We start from the raw sequence: 25,150 nt of genomic DNA on the forward strand, positions 1-25,150 counted from the left end.
TTCTGATTCTTTGTAGAGATGTCCTTGGGGAGGGTATGTTGGACAGATCCATGACCCTACCCTAGGTACATAGCTTCATCATTAGCCCCCGAATGGATCGGGGTTTGAGTGGGGAAGGAGTTGGGGACACTTCCGACCCATTCTTTGTGCCATGAGTATATCTTGTTCTGGAACAGTGAGTTGAGGGGACGCCGTCGACTCCTTTCGCAGTCGCCTTGGTCCATTCTTGGTTTTTGTCGAGTGAATTTTCATGGTAGAATTCCAAATGATAATGTAGAGGATGTTTGTCTTTAGTCTGGCAAGTTGCTCTGCTCTCTGCGGATTTCGCGGGATTCGAATTTTGGGAAGTGCGCCAGACGGGGAGAACCGTGGTTATCGGGACGGATTAGGCAAGTCTCCTCGATCCTCGCGCCACCTTTTTCACCACGTACTGCGCGCGCGACTGTTGCGGGATTTGTTTAGATCGTCTGGGTCCACCAGTCAGTCACTCGGGGGACGACCTTATAAAAGGCACCGGACCAGGCCCCTGCCCCGTGCGCTCCCATTCTCTCTTCTTCTTCCCCCGATCTCTCTGCCACGCTCGCTTCCACTCTCGTCGCCAGACCCTCGCTCGAACTCGACCCGTCGCCATTGGGAAAGAGAAGACGGTGGCGCTGGAGCGCGCGAAGAAGGCGACCACGAAGGCGAAGGGCAAGCGGACCAGCCGGGGCAGATCCTCGTCGAGATCCGGCCTGCCGCCGGGCTGGATCCAGGGTGACTGGATCTGCTCGACAATCACCCAGGATGACCTCGACGACCTGGTGGAAGGGGGACTGATCCCCCACAAGTCGGCACGGCTCCTGGGGAACGAGACCGAGCCGCAGCCAAGGGAGGGTGAGTGTGTTCTCCTCGCCACCCACGTACATCACGGATTCTCACTGTCTCCCCATCCTTTTTTCCAGGGTTTTTTGAACTTCTTTGGGGCTCAGCTCCACCATTTCACTCCAAACACCATAGTCTATCTGGCTGCTTTCGTGTCGATGTGTGAAAATTTCTGGCGCTATCGACCGCACTTGGGTCTTTTCAAACACATCTTCACCTGCCGCTCCCAGTCGGTCAAAAAGGCCAATCCGAGTGACGAGAGGACACAAGTGATCCAGATGTGCGGGGGTCTGGGGATCCAGATGAGGAGCAAGAGTACCTTCTCAGCCATGACCCTTCCCGACTCGGAGGGTGATTCCATTCGACCACTCGCATCAGCCGGAGCAGGTATGATTCTATTTTACCAAGTATCTTTCCGATTCACTGTGCGACATCTTGTTGATGGTCGACTGAATTTCTTTCGATCGTTGTCTTTTCAGGCCCTCATCGACATGTACTCAATGCCCAACGGAGTGCAGGAGCAAGATGTCGAGGAAGAAGCGAGCGGGGGCGAGAGTGGCGAGGGGCACTCGGATGCCGAGGAGAGCGACGAATTGACTGATGACGAAGAAGTCGACTCGCCTCCTCGCAGGGAGAGGAGATCCAAACACGCTCACGACCCGGCGAGCACTCCGAACTTGGTGACCGCGCCGATTGGACAGTCTTTGAAGCGTCCCAGGATGTCTTCCCCAACACCGGCTGAGAAGGCGCCAAAGCAGTCCAAAGTTGTGCCGCCTCCAGCGCCGAAAGCACCGAAAGCCACCTCCTCCAAACTGCCAAAGGCTTTGCGCAGGATCAAAGTGACCGTCCCTACTATCTCCGGGTAATCATGTGACTTGTCCTTTTCGTCGACTCAATTAACCGGACGTAACTGATTGAATGCGGGTCTTTGCAGTGCTGCTACATTAGGAACCTCTTCTCTCCAGTACCGGGACGAGGAGATGGAAGATGCGGTAACCTCCAACCCAGGTATAAACTCTTGTGACTTTGTTCTTGATTCCTTGGTCGATTGCGTTCTAGTGGTTCACTTGGGGTCGAATGATCTGCCTTGCAGCTCCACCCAACGTCATCGATCTTCCAGATGATGATGAAGATGTGGCTCTTAAGCCCAGGAAGAGCAAGAAGGTAGCAGCTGGCAGGATGTCTCGGCAAGAACCAACTACGACACCTCCCGTCCGTCAACCTGAAGACGCGGGCAGGGCCTCTGTGACCTTCGTTGCACCCTTGTCGAGTGAGCACCCCGCACCGTCGACTGCACCTGTGATTCCTTCAGTCGTCCAACTCCACGCCACGGAGCTCCAAGTCGCCGTACCTAGGTCGTCTGCTCACTTTTTCACCAGCTATCCCGTCACGGACAACCAGTCGGAAGCGGCTGCGGAAGCCATCCGACAGGCTGACATGATGATGGAGCGGGTGAAGACGGTGCATGAGAACAGCCAGGCTGCCTATGACGCCAGTGCTGCTGTTCGGGCCAATGTCCAGGTGAGTAGACTTTTCGACTGCTTTTGCTCTATGAGGATATGTTACCCGAAAAATCTTCTTCTACACAATCTCCTGTTGTTTGCGTCGAATTAGGGCACCCACTGGGTGTTTTGTTGTTTTTGGTAGTTTCGTTCTTCCACTCGGTCTGGGCGAGTGGGATCTGAACCGGTGGGGGCACGCTAAGTGCACCCACTGGGTGTAGTCCCCGAGACCGCGGTCAACTGCTGGCAGTCGACTAGGGTCCGAGTTCTACTTTCCTTTCTTTTTCATTTCTTACACTCGACTCAGGCGGACCGGTCGAGTAGGATTTGAACTGGTGGGGGCACACCAAGTGCACCCACTGGGTGTAGTCCCCGAGACCGCAGTCGACTATGGTCTGAACAACTTTTTTTTTGGTCCGGGTGGACCGGTCGAGTTGGGTCTTAGTCAGCGGGGGCACGCCAAGTGCACCCGCTGGGTGTAGCCCTTGAGACCGCAGTCGACTGTGTGCAGTCGGCTGGGGTCTAAGTGAACTTCTTTAGGTTTTATTCACTCGGAAGTAAACAATCTTTGATCTTATCGACTGATCCGTCTTTCGCCTTCTGCAGAAGTCTTGTACTCTTATTTCCAAGTTTGCTGAACTTGAGGAGAAGCAGAGGCAACTCAACCTCGACCTGGAATTGGCCCAGCAGAATCTAAAGAAAGCTCAAGGTGAAGCCGCTGGTATGGAAGGTAACTGACTGTCGAATGACTTTCAATATATTTCTTTGATCTCTTCTTTGATTCGATTGCTTCTTTTGTAGAGAAAATGAAGTTGGCTCTGGAGAAGAAGGACTCGAACCTTGCCGCTGCGCAAAAAGCAGCCCAAGATAAAACTGCTCTCGCAGACCAGAAGCTTGCTTCAATCGGAACGCTGGAAGGGGAGGTGAACAAACTGAAATTTTGTCTTAATGAAGCTAACCGCGAAGTGACCAGTCTGAAGAAGGACAAGGTTGTCCTGAATGAAAAGTTGGAGTCTGCGATCCGCAAGAGGAATGACACAGAAGCTTATCTGAGGACTCTTGCCAAGAAACTCTATCTCATGCTGGAAGGTATTTCTTTTAAACCGACTGTGTTGATGCTTGCGATCAGATCTTGCTCGGTCGATTCACTAATTTTTTGGCTGCAGAATTCTGCCAAGACTTCGACGAGGAAACTGGAAGGGTCGAGACGGTTATGTACCCTATCGCTTCTCCAGTCTGCGATGAAACTGCAATGAACGTGCTCCGACTGGAGTCCCGTATCGCAAGCGCCACAAGCTACATCGTGCGCCTGAAGGAGGTAGTCTCCCGAATCGACTCATCGCTTTGGCTGAGGGCGACGCTTCAAAATGACATGGAATCACTGATGACTCAACTGAACGAGATCCTTGACCGAGTGCAAGAATGGAAGAAATCCTCCGCACGGTGTGGTGCTGACGTGGCGCTGTCCTTGGTGCGAGTCCATTGCAAGGAGGCTCGTGAAGAAAAGCTGGCTGCAATCAAAGTTGCTAACACCAAAAAGCATGACTTCTAGTCCTTCATGGAGACTCTCATTGATGCCGCCACTCGGATCGCTGATGGGATCGACCTGGACTCATTCGTGGAGACTGTCAGCCCTCCTCTGGCCGAGTGAACAAACTTATGAAACTTGAATCTGCTTTAAATTTGCCTCGGAATCCCGAGTGATTGCTGTAACCGTTGAAATTCTTCAGGCTTGATGCCCGAGTACTTTTGATTTGCTGCTTGGAACTTTTAGGATTTATCCGAATTTGGTTTGTCTCCGAATGTGCTTGTGTTTGCCTTCGAATGGACTTTGCTCACTGCTCGGAATAGTCTTTGCGCTGGAGATGCAGCTCTGAGGTGGTGGCTCCAGTCGACCTGCGCTTCGTCGTCCTTGCGGATAGGGATGGAGCGGACGTTGTACTTGTGCCGTAGCTCTGAAGGAGAAGGTTGCAGTCAACCTGCACCTCGTCGTCCTTGCGGATAGGGATGGAGCGTACGTTGTACTTGTGCCGTAGCTCCGAAGGAGAAGGTTGCAGTCGACCTGCACCTCGTCGTCCTGGCGGATAGGGATGGAGCATACATTGTACTTGTGCCGTAGCTCCTAAGGAGAAGGTTGCAGTCGACCTGCACCTCGTCGTCCTTGCGGATAGTGATGGAGCGTACGTTGTACTTGTGTCGTATCTCCGAAGGAGAAGGTTGCAGTCGACCTGCACCTCGTCGTCCTTGCGGATAGGGGTATGTTTCAGACTTAGGCGAGTACTGGACTGCAGCTAAGACCCCCGAGTGGGAGGATTGCTCTCCACTCGGTAAGATTTTTTCAAACTTAGGCGAGTACTGGACTGCAGCTAAGCCTCCTAGCGAGAGAACTTAGGCGAGTACTGGACTGCAGCTAAGCCCCCGAGTGGGAGGATTGCTCTCCACTCGGTAGGATTTTTTTAACTTAGGCGAGTACTGGACTGCAGCTAAGCCTCCTAGTGGGAGAACTTAGGCGAGTACTGGGCTGCAGCTAAGCCCCCGAGTGGGAGGATTGCTCTCCACTCGGTAGGATTTTTTCAAACTTAGGCGAGTACTAGACTGCAGCTAAGCCTCCTAGTGAGAGAACTTAGGCGAGTACTGGACTACAGCTAAGCCCCCGAGTGGGAGGATTGCTCTCCACTCGGCAGGATTTTTTCAAACTTAGGCGAGTACTGGACTGCAGCTAAGCCTCCTAGTGAGAGAACTTAGGCGAGTACTGGACTGCGGCTAAGCCCTCGAGTGGGAGGATTGCTCTCCACTCGGTAGGATTTTTTCAAACTTAGGCGAGTACTGGACTGCAGCTAAGCCCCTGAGTGGGAGGATTGCTCTCCACTCGGTAGGATTTTTTCAAACTTAGGTGAGTATTGGACTGCAGCTAAGCCCCCGAGTGGAAGGATTGCTCTCCACTCAGTAGGATTTTCTTCAAACTTAGGCGAGTACCGGACTGCAGCTAAGCCTCCTAGTGAGAGAACTTAGGCGAGTACTGGACTGCAGCTAAGCCCCCGAGTGGGAGGATTGCTCTCCACTCGGTAGGATTTTCTTCAAACTTAGGCGAGTACCGGACTGCAGCTAAGCCTCCTAGTGAGAGAACTTAGGCGAGTACTGGACTGCAGCTAAGCCCCTGAGTGGGAGGATTGCTCTCCACTCGGTAGGATTTTCTTTCGAACTTAGGCGAAACGGTTTCGCGACTAAGCCCACCCACTGGGGGATTTCAGAAGTAAATAAGAACATAACAATCGAATGATAGGACCATAAGCTCTTGTCTTTGATAAACAAATTACAAAGGTGTTTCTTATTACATTTTATTCGAACGAGTGCTTAAGTATAAAAGGGGCGGAGCAGCTCCACATTTCAAGCCCGTGGCTCATCTTTCTGATGCTCAATAGTGTAAAGATGGTATGCTCCATTGTGGAGAACTTTGGTGATGATGAAGGGGCCTTCCCAAGTCGGGGCGAGCTTGTGTGGTTTATGTTGATCTACTCGAAGAACCAGGTCTCCTTCTTGAAAGGCTCGACCCTTCACATTTCTGGCATGGAATCGACGCAAGTCTTGCTGATAAATGGTCGACCCGATCAAGGCCATCTCTCTTTCCTCCTCTAAGAAATTGACTGAATCTTGTCGGGCCTGCTCTGCTTCCTCTTCGGAGAAGAGCTCGACTCGGGGTGCGTTGTGGAGCAGGTCACTTGGCAGAACAGCTTCGGCTCCATAAACTAAGAAGAAAGGAGTTCGTATGGTCAACCGATTAGGAGTTGTCCTTAAACCCCACAGAACTGACGGAAGTTCATCAACCCAAGCGCCTGCTGGGTGTTTGAGATCACGCATCAGTCGGGGTTTCAGTCCTTTGAGAATTAGGCCATTGGCTCTTTCTGCTTGTCTGTTCGACTGCGGGTGAGCGACCGAAGCATAGTCGACTCGAGTGCCTTGAGAAGCGCAAAAAGCTCTGAACTCATGAGAATCGAAGTTTGACCCATTGTCCGTGATGATGCTGTGTGGGACTCCATATCTGAATGTCAATTCTCTGATAAAACTGACAACGGTGCTAGCATCAAGGTTCTTGATAGGTTCAGCTTCGATCCATTTGGTAAACTTGTCGACTGCAACGAGCACATGAGTGAAGCCGCTCCTGCTAGTTCTCAGTGGTCCAACCATATCCAGTCCCCAAACAGCAAAAGGCCAGATGAGAGGGATGGTCTTCAGGACTGACGCTGGCTTGTGAGACATGTCGGAGTAAAACTGGCAGCCTTCACATCTGTCGACTATATCTTTCGCCATTTCATTTGCTCGTGGCCAATAGAATCCAGCTCGGTATGCTTTAGCCACGATGGCCCGAGAGGACGCATGGTGACCACAGGTCCACGAGTGGATGTCATTGAGGATCATTCGACCTTCTTCTAGTGTTATGCATTTCTGACCGACTCCAGTCACGCTTTCCCTGAACAGTTGTCCTCTTATCACAGTAAAGGCCTTGGATCGACGGACGATCTGTCAAGCCTCTTCCTCATCCTATGGGAGTTCTTTCTTGAGGATGTACGCAATGTAAGGCACCGTCCAGTCGGGAGTAATGGCCAGAATATCCATGATCAGGTCGACCGCGGCTGGGACCTCGACTTCAGTCGGATCTGTGGCGCTCTTAGGTTGCGGGGGCTCTTCAGTAAAAGGATCTTCCTGAACTGTCGGCGTGTGAATATGCTCCAAAAACACATTGCTGGGAATGGCTTCTCTCTTGGAACCTATCTTTGCCAAGTCATCAGCTGCTTGCTTTTTCAGTCGGGTATGTGGTGGAGCTCTAACCCTTCAAACTTCTTCTCAAGCTTCCGCACCGCGTTGCAGTAACCAGTCATGGCTGGGCTTCTGACGTCCCACTCCTTCATCACTTGATTAACTACCAAATCTGAGTCTCCATAGACCATGAGGCGACGGACGCCGAGTGAGATGGCCATGCGCAACCCATACAGGAGTGCTTCATATTCTGCTTCATTATTGGAGGAATCAAAGTGAATCTGGAGGACATATCTGAGCCTGTCTCCTCGGGGGGATACCAGAACTACCCCAGCACCAGAACCATTCAGCATTTTGGATCCGTCAAAGAACATGGTCCAGTGCTCCGAGTGAACTTGAGTCGGCAGTTGCTGTTCGATCCACTCGGCGAGGAAATCTACTATTGCTTGGGACTTGATAGCTTTCTTTGCCTCCAACTTGATATCCAAGGGAACGAGTTCAATCGCCCATTTTGCCACTCGACCAGTTGCATCTCTGTTGTGCAGAATCTCTGACAATGGAGCGTCGCTGACGACTGTAAAAGAGTGATCCAAGAAATAGTGTGCAACCTTCTTCGTGGTCATGTAAATCCCATAGACAAGCTTCTGATAGTGAGGATATCTCTTCTTTGACGGGGCCAGGACTTCAGAAATATAATAAACTGGGCATTGAACTTTATAAGCTTTTCCTTCTTCTTCCCGCTCGACCATAAGTACTGTACTGAAGACTTGTCCAGTGGCTGCTATATAAAGCAGTAGAGGCTCTTTGCTGATTGGAGCAGCAAGCACCGGCTAGGTGGAAAGCAGGGCTTTTAGCTCTGCAAACGCTACATCAACTTCTAGGGCCCACTCGAACTTGTCTGATTTCTTCATCAGTCAGTAAAGAGGCAGCGCCTTTTCACCGAGGCGAGAAATGAATCGACTTAGGGCAGCCAAGCAACCAGTAAGCTTCTGGACATCATGCACACGCACAGGGCGTTTCATTCGGAGTATAGCGCCCACTTTCTCTGGGTTAGCATCGATTCCTCGTTCGGAAACAAGGAAACTGAGTAACTTTCCGCCCGGAACTCCAAACGTGCACTTTCATGGATTGAGCTTGATATCATACCTTCTGAGGTTGGCAAAGGTTTCAGCAAGGTCAATCAGTAGGTCGGAACCTTTACGTGACTTGACCACAATGTCATCCATGTATGCTTCCACATTCCGACTAATCTGAGTGAGCAGGCACTTCTGAATCATCCGCATGAATGTGGCTCCGGCATTCTTCAAACCGAATGGCATTGTGACATAACAGAAGCACCCAAATGGGGTGATAAAAGCTGTTTTTATCTCGTCGGGTCCGTACAGACGGATCTGGTGGTACCCGGAGTAGGCGTCCAAAAAGGACAAACGCTCGCACCCTGCAGTCGAGTCGACTATCTGGTCGATGCGAGGGAGAGGAAAGTGATCTTTCGGGTAGGCCCGATTGATATGCTTGAAATCAATGCACATGTGAAGTGAGTCGTCCTTCTTTGGAACCATGACAACATTGGCTAACCACTCGGAGTGGTAAATCTCTCGGATAAACTCAGCTGCCAAAAGCCGAGCCACCTCTTCACCGATTGCCTTTCTCTTCTGTACGGCGGACCGTTGAAGATGCTCTTTGACTGGTTTCACCTTTGGGTCGACTCGCAAACGATGCTCAGCCAGTCCCCTGGGAACACCCGGCATGTCAGAAGGCTTCCATGCAAAGATGTCCCAGTTCTCATGGAGGAACTGGATGAGCGCTTCTTCCTATTTGGAGTCGAGTGTGGTTGAAATGTGAGTCGGAGCAGCATTGGGATCTGTCGGGTGAATGTGAATCGACTTCGTTTCACCGGACGACTGGAATGCTGAATCTGTGGCTGGCTTCTTGGCTCGCAACAAGTCACTCGGATTTGCATTTTTCTGGTATTCTTGCAATTCTACCATGGCCATCTGAGCATCGGTGCTTTGAGCCCTTCTGGAAGCACTCTTCTGCCTTCTTACGATTACCAGAGATAGTGATCACTCCTTTGGGACCAGGCATCTTCAGTTTGAGGTACACGTAACACGGTCGAGCCATAAATCGTGCATAAGCTGGCCTGCCCAGAATTGCATGATAAGCACTCTGGAAATCCACAACTTCAAATGTCAACTTTTCTTTGCAGTAATTTTTAGAATCACCGAAAACCACGTCAAGCGCAATCTGACCAAGGGATGCAGCCTTCTTGCCTGGGATGACCCCGTGGAAACTCATATTGCTTTCATTGAGTCTGGACATCGGAATTCCCATTCCCTTCAACGTCTCTGCATACAGTATGTTCAGGCCACTGCCACCGTCCATCAGGACCTTTGTCAGTCGAGTGCCTTCGACCACCGGGTCGACCACCAGTGCTTGCCTCCCAGGGGTGGCTATGTGCGCTGGATGGTCAGACTGGTCGAATGTAATGGCAGTCTGTGACCACTTCAAGTAACTGGGTGTCACTGGAGCGACCATGTTCACTTCTCTGTTGATAACTTTCAATCGACTTTTGCTCTCAACGTCAGCAAAAATCATCAGAGTGGAATTCACGTGGGGATAACCATCATCATCTCATTCCTCATCTTCAGCCTTGTCTGCTTCCTTCTCCTTTTCCTTGGGTTGTTTCTCTCGGAATTGCTGGATTAGGAGCCGACACTGCCGAGTGGTGTGCTTCGGGTAAATGAAATTACCCTCTTCATCTTTTTTGGTGTGGATGTGGCACGGCAAATCCAACACGTCATTTCCATCTTGATCTTTTACTTTCTTGGGGTTCCACGGCCCCTTGGGCTTCCCCTTGAACTTTCCTTGAACCACAGCCAAGGCTTCACCAGGAGCAGCTGGCTCGGCCTTGCGCTTTTGTTTCCGACCGGAGTTTCCTCCTCCGGCTTCGTGGGCGATTGCTTTGTGCTTGCCACTCCGGAGTCGTTCTTCTTCTTCACCATTGGCATACTTGGTGGTAATTTCTATCATCCGAGCCAGAGTCATATTTCCTGTCCGGCCGAATTTCATATTCAACTCCCGATACCTGACACCTTCCTTAAAGGCACAAATTGCCTGATGATCTGACACATCTTCTACCGTGTGGTGTAGGGTGATCCACCTCTGGATATAATCCCTCAAAGTTTCATTCGGTTTCTGAACACAACATTGTAATTCTGTCAAACCTGCCGGCCGTTTGCAAGTGCCTTCGAATGTTCTGACAAACACTCGAGCGAGATCTTCCCAAGTATAGATGCTGCCAGGCGCCAACTGATTCAGCCATGCTCTAGCCGAGCCCTCCAACATCAGAGGAAGGTGTTTCATGGCCACTTCATCATTGCCACCACCAATCTGGACAGCCACTCGGTAGTCTTCAAGCCAAGTGTCAGGCTTGGACTCTTCGGTGAACTTACTGACTCCAGTCGCCAACCTGAAGTTGGGGGGAATCACCGCAGCTCTGATAGCTCTGCTGAAGCACTCTGGACCTGAGACATGCACCCTGTTGCTGGTTTGCGGATCTCTGTCATGGCCCTCTCGGTGAGCTCTGTTTCTGTCGACCAAGCCCTGCACGAGAATAGATCTCGCATCAAAGCCTGGCTCCCTTGGGTCGACTGGAATACCTCGTCCGACACTGTGAGGGCGTCTGTCTTCATGTGGCCGAGGCACGTATGACCCACTTCTTGGAGGAGGCGTGGGCACTCGACGGCGATCATCACGATCGGCTCGGCGATCATACCGCTCTCGGTTTCTGTACTGATCACGTCGATCTCCACGTCCCTCACGCCTCGGGGGCGATCTTGGGCTATGGGCCGACTGAACTGTGTCTGCGACCACGGATCTGCTATGGATCCTATTCCGCAACTGAGATACGACAGTATTTTGCTCTCCCGCTGCCCGGAGCAAGGCTCTAATCTGCACCAGACCTCGGCCAGCTTCTGATTGGGAAGGTTGGATCGACTCTGCTATCCGGGCAGCAGCTGCTAGATTCTGGATCGGGGTTCGGTATACCTGAGTCAGAGGTGGAAAAAGATGGCGTCGACTGGACTCAGGAGCACGTTGTCGAGCGCGATCGTCGAGTGCGTGCTGGAGGTTCTCTAGTCGAGTGCGCTCAGCCAGGTTGGCCAAGCGCGCCTGCTCCAAGGTCTGGGCCTCAGGGGTTTCTCCAACTATAGGAGTATGCAGTGCATCCATGTTCCGGCGGCGAAGTTCCTCCCTCTGCTGCGAGGAGAGGGGTTCGGGGCGGTACTCCTCGTGAACGCGCGACGGATCACCGTTCCCGTCGCCTCCGTCTTCACGGTTGAAGCCAGGAGGGCTGTGTGATCCATTGACCATCAGGACTTCCACCGCCGAGTCGCTGCTGTCACACTCGGATGCGGTCTCTATGGAGCCAGTCGATAGATCAAACATGCTGTAGAGAGTTTCGTCGGGCTCGATCGCCGTGACTTGAGGGCTGGCCGACTGGCGGGCCACCGCATGCTTCACCCACCGCTGAAGCCTTGACCGACCGGAGCGTTTGCTCCGGTGGGCCGCAGGGAGGGGGAAAGCTGCTGGAGTCAACTGATACTGGGTCGACGGCTGCCGCAGGAGGACGCCGCGGACGCACGCGCGAAAGTGCGTCGCCCCACGAGCGGGGAGCGCATCGGCGTCGAGTGGAGCCTCCTGAAGCCAAGCGGAGTCATCGGCGACAAACACGAGCGCGCCGAGACGGATCTCGCGGCCCTCAGCTAAACCTCCGCCTGGAACCATGATGAAGGGGATCGGAAAAATTGCAACTTCTCCAACAAGTCGCTAAGACACCTGCCCCACGGTGGGCGCCAACTGTCGTGGTTCTAAGACTGACAGTATAATAGGGGGGTAGGAATGTAGAGGCAAGATCCTAGCTATGGAGAAGTTGTACGCATGAGTTTTACGAGTTCAGGCCCTTCCCGGAGGAAGTAACAGCCCTACGTCTCGGACCCCGGAGGCGGTCGACTGAATATATGCGTGTGAATTACAGAAAGTGCGAACCCCTGTCCCAGAGGAGGGGCTTGGCTTATATAGAGTGCGCTAGGACCCCAGCTCCCCTCCGTTACACAGGGTTCAATGCCCATAAAGGAGGAGCGTTACTGGTAACGTCTGAAGTAAAGTGTTGTAAATGCTCATAAAGCTATGGTTTAAACCCTGACCGTTGCAGAGTGGAAGGTTTCTCATCTTCTGGTGGTCGAGTGTCTTCAAGGTGGTCGAGTGAGCACATCTTCATGGTCGAGTGGATGATGGTTTCTCTTCGACTGCTTCTGATTCTTTGTAGAGATGTCCTTGGGGAGGGTATGTTGGACAGATCCATGACCCTACCCTAGGTACATAGCTTCATCAGTGCTCGATCCTAGTGACAGAAAGGGAACCGACACATATGTATTGTATTGTTGCCATCGAGGATAAAAAGATGGGGTTTATATCATATTGCTTGAGTTTATCCCTCTACATCATGTCATCTTGCCTAATGCGTTACTCTGTTCTTATGAACTTAATACTCTAGACGCATCCTGGATAGCAGTCGACGTGTGGAGTAATAGTAGTAGATGCAGAATCGTTTCGGTCTACTTGACACGGACGTGATGCCTATGTTCATGATCATGCCTAGATATTCTCATAACTATGCGCTTTTCTATCAATTTCTCGGCAGTAATTTGTTCACCCACCGTAATATATGCTATCTTGAGAGAAGCCACTAGTGAAACCTATGGCCCCCGGGTCTACTTTACATCATATAAGTTTCCGATCTATAATTCTAGTTTACTATTTATTTTGCAATCTTTACTTTTCAATCTATACAACAAAAATACCAAAAATATTTATCTTATTATCTTTATCAGATCTCACTTTTGCAAGTGGCCGTGAAGGGATTGAAAACCCCTTTATCGCATTGGTTGCAAGGTTCTTGATTGTTTGTGCAGGTACTAGGCGATTTGCGTGTAGTCTCCTACTGGATTGATACCTTGGTTCTCAAAAACTGAGGGAAATACTTACGCTACTTTGTTGCATCACCCTTTCCTCTTCAAGGGAAAACCAACACATGCTCAAGAGGTAGCAGGGTGCGTACCAGCCCCTAGTGGCTGGTGTGTTTCCCCTCTTGGCCCATAAGGCCCATATCTTTTGCCGGGGGGGGCGAAACCCCTTCCGGTGACCCGATATGTAACCAGTACCCTCCGGAATACTTTCGGTGTCCGAATACCAACATCCTATATATATTTACCTCTCGAACATTTCGAGACTCGTCGTCATGTCCGTGATCTCATCCGGGACTCCGAACAACATTCGGTCACCAAATCACATTACTCATATAATACTATATCATCATCGAACGTTAAGCGTGCGGACCCTACGGGTTCGAGAACTATGTAGACATGACCGAGACACCTCTCCGGTCAATAACCAATAGCGGAACCTGGATGCCCATATTGGCTCCTACATATTCTACGAAGATCTTTATAGGTTGAACTATTATGACAACATATGTAATTCCCTTTGTCTATCGGTATGTTACTTGCCCAAGATTCGATCATCGGTATCTTCATACCTAGTTCAATCTCGTTACCGGCAAGTCTCTTAACTCGTTCCATAATACATCACCTCGTAACTAACTCCTTAGTTGTTTTCTTGCAAGCTTGTGATGTGTATTACTGAGAGGGCCCAGAGATACATGTCTGATACTAGGGGTGACAAATCCTAATCTCGATCTATGCCAACTCAACAAACACCTCCGGAGATACCTGTGGAACATCTTTATAATCACCCAGTTACGTTGTGACGTTTGATAGCACACAAGGCATTCCTCTGATATCCGGGAGTTGCGTAATCTCATAGTCGAAGGAATATGTATTTGACATGAAGAACGCAATAGCAATAAAACCAAACGATCATAATGCTAGGCTAACAGATGGGTCTTGTCCATCACATCATTCTCCTAACGATGTGATCCCGTTATCAAATGACAACTCATGGTTAGGAAACCTTAACCATCTTTGATTAACGAGCTAGTCAAGTAGAGGCTCACTAGGGACACTGTGTATGTTTATGTATTCACACATGTATTTAGGTTTTCGATCAATACAATTCTAGCATGAATAATAAAACTTTATCCTGAATAAGGAAATATAAAATAACAACTTTATTATTGCCTCTAGGGCATATTTTCTTCAGTTAGTGTGTCTGCCGGTCGTCATTTCTGACCATTAGATTTGCATCTAACGATTGTGAGGTAAGTTGAGACCTTTTTACAACAATAGCCCACTTTTCTACTCCAATTTGCAGAAAATCGCTTAGTATCTTGAAACCAACCACATCCCTCCCTCACCTCATCAAAATAACCCGAGAAATATATTTTGAGTGAAACATAATATATTTTAAGTGATATATGTATATCAAAACTAGAGTGTTTTCTTTCAAGTTTGTGAGCAAGTATTAGTCTACTTTGGATCCATTGCAACACATAAAAGTCAATGCGTTGTGAGTGCCTTGACCCTCAACCACAAATGTTAAAAAGAAACTAAAGATTACAAGTAATCTTCGGTACTAAAATAAATAAAAGGGTACATCAGTTCTATCCAAGCCCAGTAACACGCGGTAGAGCTTTAATCCACTGTAATGGAGACACAATTTCAGGCATTACCGACACGTGAAAGCCCTACACAATTAAGCACCGCACCCTGGTGCATATCTTAACCTCCACCATATGACTAACACAACATGCATTGCTACGTTTATGCCATCAACAAAAGACATAGAAACTAAATGCAACTATAGTACATGATACAAGCAATGGAGAGGTATTATTGTGCGGGGACTACGAGCATTATGACGAATATGTGCATCCTCCGACCATGAGATATCTTTCCATCCCTTTTCTGTAACACAGTGATCATAACGATAACTTTTAGGTTCGTCGGGAAGTTTGAGAAGGGACTAGATAGCTCAAGAGTGGAATTTGGTCCTCCGATGATGGAAAGATATTCTTAGGGCCCTTCCAGTGTGATAACACCCATCATCATCTGGCCAGAAATAGGTGAATAGGTCACAGGGATGCCAGAACATGTCAACGAGAAAGAAGAACAAAACCGATAACGAGGAGACAGGTATAGTGAGGATGAGAATGACTCAAGAGGATACCGATATATCTCACCTAGGGTTTTCTAAAGTATCGTGAAGCAAAGGGAATAGCACATGATAACCAAAGGTTCACTTGAATGCAATTAGTGTATTCATAGGGATCAATATGGATGTCCACGGTTCCACTATTGGTCATTGAACGAAAGGGGTTTTGTTCATGTATATGTTTTACCGAACCTACAGGGTCACATGCTTAAGGGAATCACGGTCTGTTGAGTGTTAGTTGTGTAAGAGTTATGAGAAAATTTACGAAATAGTTTCATTAATAATACAAATAGTTTCAAGAGAAACCGGAAGCGTCTCGGACTTATAGGAAGAGTTTCGGTGTTTACCGGATATTAATATATAGGTGGAAAATATTTTCAAAGATGTTAAATTAATAATAAAAGGTTCTACTATTTATTAGGAGGCTTTTATAATTAATTAAATATCAACGGGTCAAGGAAAATATAAAAGGCCAAGTGGGCCCAATAACAATCTATGGTGCCCTTAGCTTGTATGACAAGGTAGGGGTGGCCGAACTGGAGGTGGAGGGGGACTCCTCCACCCCTAGGGCCGGCGCAAGGGGGGAGGAGTCCCTCCTCCCCTTGTGCTCCCTCCGACCTATATATCCTAGAGGATTTTGGCCCTTGGTGACACACAAGTTTTAGAACCTCCTCTAGTTCTCTAGTTCTAGTTCTAAGTTGGAGTTGATATAACTAGAGCTAGTTCTAAATCTCTCTAATCCTCATAATAGAGAAGCCATGTGTGGTTCTCTTCTTCTCTCTCTAATTCCGCGGCGACGATTAGCTCTAGACGGCGAAGAGCTGCCAGATCGTGAAGCATGTACGCTTGGAAACTATAGAGAGGTTGTGCTTTCGGTCTTCGGTTCAAGGGATCGTGTCTGAACAGTTCGATGGACTACAAGTACGATCTACACAAACTCTTCTTCTACTGCAAGTCGAAGTTGGTAACAATCCGATCTAAACCTCTTATGCATCTTCATAGTGTTCTTGGTTCGATCATGGGACGATTTTTTGTTGTTGTTTTCTACTATGTTTCCCGACGGACATGTGGGCCATCTAGCAGAAGACCCACATGTCAATGACCAAACTACACATTGCATTACGTTAAACGATCCCTATCCCCGATGCTTAGAGCACTCTCAATGTTTGACTCTTAGAGCAAGTACAATAGTGGGCTATAAGTCTGCTTACATGACATTTTTGTCTATATAGAGAAGAGATACAATAAAAAATAAAGAAGTTGGCTCTCATGCAAAAACCAGCCTCTATGTGTGCTTCTAGATAAAAACATTTAACGAAAGGAAAGAGATAGAGAGAAAGTTAAAGAAGTTATAACCTTATAGTCAATCCTATTGTATGAGTAATTAATAATGAAAACTCTTGCTGACATGGCATGTTCATATTACTAATCATGCTCTTGGTGCGGTATCATAAACCAAATAATGAGTTGACATTGTATTGAAAGAAGAGAGAGGAGAGAAATGTATCGTAGGCAAAGTAGCGGAGATACAAACTCTTAGCTTGTTTCCTTGTGTTGTGTAATTAATAGTATGATCTGATGTGGCTTATCTCCCTGTTTTTTGCCCCTTCTCTTCTCTCCATAAGTAGACCACACAATTGACATGCTAATATGATCCATAAACCAATTAAATGCAATATGACTTATACGACACCTCGGTGACAATGCATTATGGTGATTGTCCTGTTCTACTACTAACCATCATGACGTGTTATGAGTCAATGTATTGGGAGTGCTCTTATACCCTTCACCACAAAAAGAAAACAAATTTATGGTCGCAACTAGTCTTCTTCGGCAAAATAAATCAAGTAGTACATCAGTTCTATCCAAGCCCAATGAACTAATAGTCTGTGGCGACTTCATCAATCTCAGTGGGAGGAGATGTTTCCATCGACTACGAAGGCGTCTGTGGTGACCTCGTCAATCTCAAGATGATGTGCAGGTTCAGTCTCTCCGAGGTGCTCATAGAAATAGAGTGTGAAATGAGTATATGTGCATATGTATGAACGTCTATGTCCGTATTGTGTTAAAAGAAAATCCAGTGTAACGGAGACACAATTTCAGGCATTACCGACACGTGAAAGCCCCCACGCAATTAAGCACCGCGCCCCCGGTGCATATCTTAACCCCCACCACCACATGACCAAAGCCAGATGCATCGCTGCGGTTATGCCCTGAACAAAAGACATAAAAGCTAAACGCAGCTATAGTACAGTACGTAAGCAGTGGAGAGGTATTATTGTGCGGGGACTAGGAGCAGTATGAGGGATGTGCGCATCCTCCGACCACCAGATGTTTTTCCATCTCGTTTCGAAAAAGGCGGTGCTACTAATCAGAGAATGTGCATTGCGAAGATAATAATAAGAGGAAGAAGAAGAAGGAGGAGGAGAAGAAGAAGAAACCGACATTCATTCATCGGTAGACATGTGCGCGAACACAAGAATGGCTCGCCGCTCGTTATCACCGTATTCCGACGAGACTGTAGAATGTCGACCCGGTCAGTCCCGGCCCATGAGGGGCACTGAATCCCCACACGCATTCAATCCGAAAGCGAGACGAGGAGGAAGGAAAAATCCATCCTGGAGAGAGAGAGAGAGAGAGAGAGAGGAGGGAGCACAAGAAGCCTGTCCCTCGGGCGAGACTCTCCCTGTCATGAGCTCCCCCTTAAAAAAAGGGTGCAGTGCTCTACCTACAGGGAGGGACGGAGAAAGCAGAAAAGGATAGCGAGAGCCCGAGCCAAACCCTGGGGGCATGGGGGGAAAAGAATCCCAGGCGCACGAGCTCACACAGCCTTTTCAGTCCAACAAACAAAATCAGATCCATCAATCTCCCTTCCCCTACAATATACTACTACTACAACCAAAACCTACATGCATGTAGTACAGTTAATCCCATTTTCTATGGTGTGCGTGTGTGTGTCTCAATAATAGTACAGTACTGTATCATTAGTACTTCTTTTGTGCGTGTGTGTGCGCTACTTTTTTAGAAGTGGAGGTGTATTTTATGGAGTGGTAGTAGTAATACACGTAGAAACAAAAGCGCGCCTCCTTTGACTCCCCCACTTGCCCTCCCTCCCTCGCTCCCCTATCTATCCGTCCAGTACCACGGCAGTCCCGTCCCCTAAGTGTCATTTTCTCAGACTCGGCGATGCCTGCCCCTCCTAATTAAACAAGCGAGATAATAACCTCACATTCTCCCTCTCTCACTTGAGTTTCTCTCTCTACCTTTTGATACAAGCGAGAGCAATAAGGAAGGACAGCGCAAGAAACCAATTCATCCCTGGTGTCTCTCATGCTAGGGGGTTGAGAGGGAGCGCCAAGTAGTAGTAACTCCAGTACTAGAGACAGATACAAAAGGAGGCATCACACCACCCCCCAGCCTCAGCCCAGCCAAAGCGCAAGCATTCCCGAGCAACGCAACACGGCCGCCCGGCCTCCCTCCCAAGAACGCCAAGAACCTTCCTCCCGATCCTCCCCCTCCCCGTCCCACCAGTCCGGCCTAGGTGTCCGTGCGTGGTAGCCAGGCACGCGCGCGCGCGTCCGATCGGGGCGCGCCGGTGGCCGGGAGATGGAGGCGGGCTCGGCCGCGTCGCCGGACCTCTCGCTGCACATCAGCCTGCCCAGCACTGGCCCGCCGACGGGCCCGGGGGGCGGTGGAGGCGGGCGCGGGCCTGTGGGCGGCGGCGGCGGGGACCCCTGGAGGAGGCTGAACGGGTCCACGGCGTCCACGGAGCTGTCCTTGTCCCCGCCCCTCCTGGCCGCCGACCAGGAGGGCGCCGCCCAGCCGTGGCGGCACAGGCCCTCGTCGTCGGCTGCGGCGTCCTCGGCCGCCACCACGTCCGCCCAGGCCGCGCTGATGACCATGCCGATGCTGCAGCCGCTGGACGCGGGTGTCGGCGGCGCGTCGGCCGCGCCGCCAATCCGGGGGATACCTATCTACAACGGCGCCGGGGGCTTCCCGTTCCTGCCGCCGGCGCCTGGGGGAGGAGAAGGGCACCACATCCCGAAGGTCGGCTTCTACAGCTACCACCATCCGGCGACGTGGCCCTCCTCCCTGGGATCGACGTCGCCGTCCTCTCTCGGGCCGGGGCCGGCGCCACCCGCGAATTCCTTCGACCCCACGGCGGCGTTCCTGTCCTCGGCCGCGCACCATCGCATGCTATCGGCCTCCGGGAGGCTAAACGGCATGCTCTCCGACACCCTCCGCAGCTACGGCGGCCCCGGCGGCGGCGTCGGCATGGGTCTCGGCGGACACCATCATCATCTCCACGGCGGGCAGCCCTTCGGCTTGGGGTCCCGGTTCATGCCCAAGCTCCCCGCCAAGCGCAGCATGCGCGCGCCCCGCATGCGCTGGACCAGCACCCTCCACGCCCGCTTCGTCCACGCCGTGGAGCTCCTCGGCGGCCACGAGAGTACGTACCTTGCCACTACCACCAAACCAATCTCTCTGACGCCGACGCCGACGTCGAGGCACGTAAGCACGTCGCGATATCCTTTGCTGATCAAAATCTAACCTGTGGCAGGGGCGACGCCCAAGTCGGTCCTAGAGCTCATGGACGTGAAGGATCTGACGCTAGCGCATGTGAAGAGCCATCTCCAGGTACCAGCAATTCCGAGCCCGATCGATCCCTCCAGCTCGCTCCCATCCCAAACCCGCGCTCTCGCGTCCTCTTGCTGCTCGTCCCGTTCTTGTTTGGGTCAGACAGGAAAGCCAATGCAGTAACTCCTGAGTTAGTGAAGAAACTGCCATTCTTGGAGCTAGTGAGAGAGAGAGAGTGTTTGGGGATGTGTGTGCGAGGGAGAGAGAAAGTTGCCATCATTACTCAATAATGCAAATGTGTGTGCATCTGTGCGCGCCTGCCCTGCCCGCCTAGCTAGCGTGTGTGTTCGCGTCTCGTCTGCGCGCACGGCCCCAAGCGCTCACCTCCAGGAAGAGAGAGAAGCACAGGGAGGGACGACGAGAGAGAAGAACAAGAGAGAGAGAGACTGAGCGAGGAGAGAGAAAGCTAGCATACTGGCTAGGAAGGCTCCAAGGCGAGGGCATTGGCATCATAGTATTTCTCCTTGTCCACTTCCGGGTGTTGCCTTGCGCGCCGATCCATCTGCTGATCCATTTGCTTGTCTTCTTCCCACCTCATCAGCCCTCCTAAACCGGGCTGCAATCCTTCTTGTTTTCTTGCTTGTGATTTTTTGCCGTTTCTTCTCACTCTGCTGCATGCCCCTTTCAGATGTATCGCACCGTCAAGAGCACTGACAAGCCTGCCGCCTCAGGTAATTCGCATTGCCATCCGTTGCCTCATGCCGTCCGTCGTCAAGAACTCCATTGCATCGCTAGCTCTTGTCTACACTACCTCGTCTGCTTACCGGTAATCAATGGAGTGGTGGTACTAATCAATGACGCTCCTTGTGTGCATGGCTGGCACTGTGACTTCATTCAGGCCCGACCGACGGCGGCTCCGGCGACGACGACTTCCCCAGCGCCGGTGGCCAGGCCGGGTCCGGCGGCGACAACAACATGTGCCCGAGGCCGTTCCCGGAGCACCGGTCCACCTCCGAGGGCGCGGCGAGCTCCGTCGGCGGCGGCGGCGGCGACATGGACCAGTCCTCGGCGGGGAACGCCAGCACCAGGTGGAGCAACTCCTCGAGGTACCGTACCAGCCCAAGTCACATGACAGCGTACATGTGAATGTTGTGCACACATCATCAGTTTCATCACACATGCATACCTCTCCATCGTTTGTTGTTTCACGCCTTTTGATCTGCTTTTACACATATATCTGTAGGTAACAAACAACGTAGTATCACTAGTAGATAATCAATTAGTGTGTTTGGTTTAGTTTTTGTCGTGCTTAATTGCTCGCTTAATCCCAAAGAAACACCACCAAACAAACTTTTGCTCGTATGGATTGACACCTGAAAAGTTCTGAATATTTAAGCAGGCTAACATTTGTACGGGTAGATCATCTGCTGATGGCTAAAGCTTAAAAGAATGTTTTGGGGGCACACACACCTGGACGGGAAGGTACACACAGGCCTGCCTACATCTATAGGCGGCCAATGTTGTGTCACGGAAACGACCAAAAGATCACAACCTCCAAGACCACCATTGACCTCAGCAGCCACAGCTTCTGCTCTGTGTTTTGTCTATGTAGAACTAAGATATCACCCGGAAAAAAATAAAAAATTGTAGAACTAAGATATGAATATATACTACATAAATGTACACAACTAGTACGTTTATTTATATTTTTATACACACAGATATACTACTATATAAATATATAAACATGTTGTGCGAGTTTTTGTGTGCGTAGGTTCTTGGGTATTGTCCATTGTCCTCTTCTCTGAGTGTCTCTCTCTCCCCCGTCAATCCTAGGGAGGTGGCTAGGTAGCTCCATTATCTTTTCTTATCAATGCATGGCTCTGATTCCAGGGTGGGTGGGGCTTTGACCTGACATGCCCTATTGCCTAGGAATATGTAACCAAGGACTTGCTGCATTCTTGGTTCTTTCCATCTCCCTCCTCCGGTCACTTCAATGCCTTTTTTACTCCTATTTCTTCGCTAATTGTTACTAACACGCCACTCAATTTTCTCCCTAGTAGAGATAGTATATCAGCAGAGCCATGAGTATTTCTTGGAGAGAAACACCTATTTATTTAATATTTATTCCCTCATTGAAAAGATCAGCCATTTCATATTTATTCCCTCATTTTCGGCCTTTTTTCAGCCCTTTCATGTATTTTTCAGCCGTTTTGGAAAGACAAATGAAAAGATCAGCCATTCCATACTTGTTTTGGAAGAACTCATTGTTTAAAGTCGGTTTGAAAATCAATGTATTATATGGCGGCTACTCTTTTTTTTCCAAAATCAATTTGACAATGATATAGGTCTATACACAATGGTATTAAAGTAGGTGTGAAGTATTTTCTAGTTTACTATCTTTCCATTTTTTTAATACTTCCTTCCTTGTCGAGAATTTCAGAAACTGGCTTAGTTAAATTTTCAGGAGAATCCTAAATTAATGTCTTTTATGTGACTATAAGCCAAGGACTGTCACGGTGCATAGGTTTTCTTGCTTATGACAAAATTATTTCATGGTGATCAAGTGATCATGCATGCAAATATTTTCCATGGAGAAAGTTGGATAGATATCACTGCAAAGTTTGTGATCTTGAATGTGCTATTGACAACGAGAACGACTAACTTGTGTTGTGTCATTTCCATTTTAGGCTCTTGATCAAATTAATGCTCCTTATACTTTTTATGTTAATTTCGTTATGTAGTCAGGCATCTAAAAATGTGTACTTGTCTCTTGAAAAAGGTAAAACACAATGTAGTACAATATATGCATATTTATCTGTTTAGCAAAGTATAAACTATAGCATGCACGGTCGAACTTCGTCCGATGTTCCCACCATGCATCTAGACCAACTTCCAAAATGAAATTGTGCATAATCAGATCTGATCGGGACATATATAAGTAGGTATAGGTAAAGTAGTGGTGTATCTATGATTGATATTATTGACATGCAAAGTCTGCCGGTCCCTCAATGTTAACAGTATATGTTTGTTCCTATCAAGACAAAAGCACTTTAGAACGGTTTGGTGCTGGGTTGTTGTTATATGTTTATAGAGTAGTGATAAAGGAAGGGCACTTTCCTTCCTTGATGTCCCAAAATCATGTGTAGACTGAGAAGAAAAGAACTGTCAAATTCATGATCTCCAACATGTGGGTCATATATAGTCATACACAAAACTCTCTCTCTCTCTCTCTCTCTCTCTCTCTCTCTCTCTCTATGCTCAAACAGTGAAACGTTGTAGTGTACACTGTACAAGATACAGGCATGCATACATAGAACTCTACATTTGCACGTGCATAAAAAACTCCAGTCATTAGATATGTGCAATACACCAATTTTAATTGTCAATGTACAAAGAGTCCTCTATATAAAAGCAAAGAGCACTCTTCTTGAGTGTGTTACTCAAGTACACGGAGTAGCATTAGATTCTTTGCTTGTGTGTGTCTCTCTTTACCTTAAAATTCTTCCCCGCAGCAGCAGCAGCAGCAGCAGCAGCCTAGCTTGCTCATGACGACGGGCTCACCGGCCTGTACATGCCATTGCACTGCACGACTGAACCAAAACCGGAACATCTTTTAAGAGCTTTTGTTGCCTAGAAAGAAGCTATATGTGTAACGAACCGATCAGGAAGAGCAACTGTTGTTACTCTCTTTAGCCAAAGCTAACCATATATATACTGGGCTAGTATTGTTCATCCATGGTACGCCATGTTTCCTATCTGCAGTGGAAACTTGCCATACCTATATAGATACAGGCATGCCCGGTTGTAGCAAGCACTTTGGGAGACCTACTTTTACTATTTGGTCTCAGCCTCTTGATTTGGAAAGCTGCTGGCAACTGATCATCAACTTTGCTAATTTGGAAATTCGTTCTCCTTGTGCATGCAGCAGGGACCCATGGCTGTCATCTAACTCTTGCAACATGGATGCTCATCGCTCCATTGGACTGTCTTCTCCAATGGAGGTACGTACGTATATATATGCATGAGCCCAAGTGTTTTTCTAATATAAATAATGTCTCAAAGGACATGCATTTACACATTTGGCATTGGTTGCTGCATGTTTTTTGCTGATCCATCCGTTGTTGTGTGTCTGTTGCAACAGAACATGGAGCCCTGCAGATCAACCGGCTCGCAGGTGTCGAACCACGAGCTGAGCAGCCCGAGCCTGGAGTTCACGCTGGGCAGACCGGACTGGCATGGCGCGGATCATGACTAGCCATGCATTGAGTCATCAGATCGACAAGAAAAACCTAGCAACGCTAATTTTCGGTCCAAGATAGTACACCGGTACTGATCATCTTTTAGTTGAGTTTGCCCCGGCCCCAAGTCCGTCGGCTTCCGTGAAGAAATCAACGGCAACTTCAGATATATCGCTCCGCCGGAATAGGAGGAACACCCAGCATGGTCGATCGGGAAAAGCCATATATATACCGGATTGATATCTGTTAGTTTAAATTCGAGGTTTCTTTCTTGGTTTCCATATATGTTTTGCCGGCCCATGCATGCATGCCTTCTACTCCTAGCTAGCTACTCCTAGATCGTAGTTTTATCATCTTCTCTCGGGCCTCTCTGATTAGTTGTGTTCCCTTCATGTGTGGCGAGATCGATTATCATTGCCCGGCAGCGTGTGTGAGTGACTGAGTGGTCGGTGTGGTGTGACGTTGGTGCAAGTGTACCGTGTGGAAGGAGGCGCGTACGATGAGCACATGGAAAGTTGGAAAAGCCGAGAGAGGAAAAAAGAATGAGTTCTAGTGAAGCAATCTATGCCTTGCACTGGTGGTGGTGTGCATGACGGAATGATTTGATCAAATCAACCATCCCTTTTGCGCATGTTTCTTTCCTCTTTAATTAAATCCCTGCAGGTGCTCGCTTGCTTGCTTTAGTCTTTTCTTTCTTCCTTTCGCCTCCCACTTGGTCGTGTCAGCTGATCGGCAAGCCACGGACATTGCCTGCCTGCCTGCTCGCTCTTTTCCAGCACCGCCCAAGTCCGGTGTGAAAATGTGGATCGCCCGCTTGACCGCACCGCATCAGCTTAGTTAATTATAAACTGGCCACATTAGCGCACATGCACCATCAAAAGCCGATTAAGATTGCAATGCAAAGCAAAGCAATCGATCGTCGTCGCCTTCCATCGGCCCCGGGTGCCTGATGCCTCTCTCCATCGATCCATACATCATGGATTGCTCCCTGGACTGGCACCGTGGTGGTCCTGGTCCGGCAACTGCGAGAACCGGCCATGAGCA

General features: G+C 49.2%; 1 protein-coding gene across 2 annotated transcripts; it reads left to right on the forward strand.

The window, feature by feature from the left end:
• The first annotated feature begins 18,560 nt into the window (after positions 1–18,560).
• On the forward strand, positions 18,561–24,387 carry LOC125509247 (putative transcription factor RL9). 2 transcript variants are annotated; one of them, XM_048674177.2, is made up of 6 exons: positions 18,561–19,737; positions 19,849–19,925; positions 20,554–20,596; positions 20,764–20,971; positions 23,794–23,869; positions 24,010–24,387. In XM_048674177.2, exons 1-6 carry the CDS (start codon positions 18,894–18,896, stop codon positions 24,121–24,123), a joined length of 1,362 nt encoding a protein of 453 aa, XP_048530134.1. In that variant the 5' UTR covers positions 18,561–18,893; the 3' UTR covers positions 24,124–24,387. The 2 variants fall into 2 exon arrangements, with proteins under 2 accessions (XP_048530134.1, XP_048530135.1); XM_048674178.2 differs by having other exon boundaries at positions 18,564–19,737; positions 23,797–23,869.
• Positions 24,388–25,150: the final 763 nt, after the last annotated feature.

The sequence above is a fragment of the Triticum urartu genome, chromosome 5A (assembly GCF_056163025.1).
Source record: "Triticum urartu cultivar PI428250 chromosome 5A, HENAU_Tu73, whole genome shotgun sequence".
NCBI lineage: Eukaryota > Viridiplantae > Streptophyta > Magnoliopsida > Poales > Poaceae > Triticum > Triticum urartu.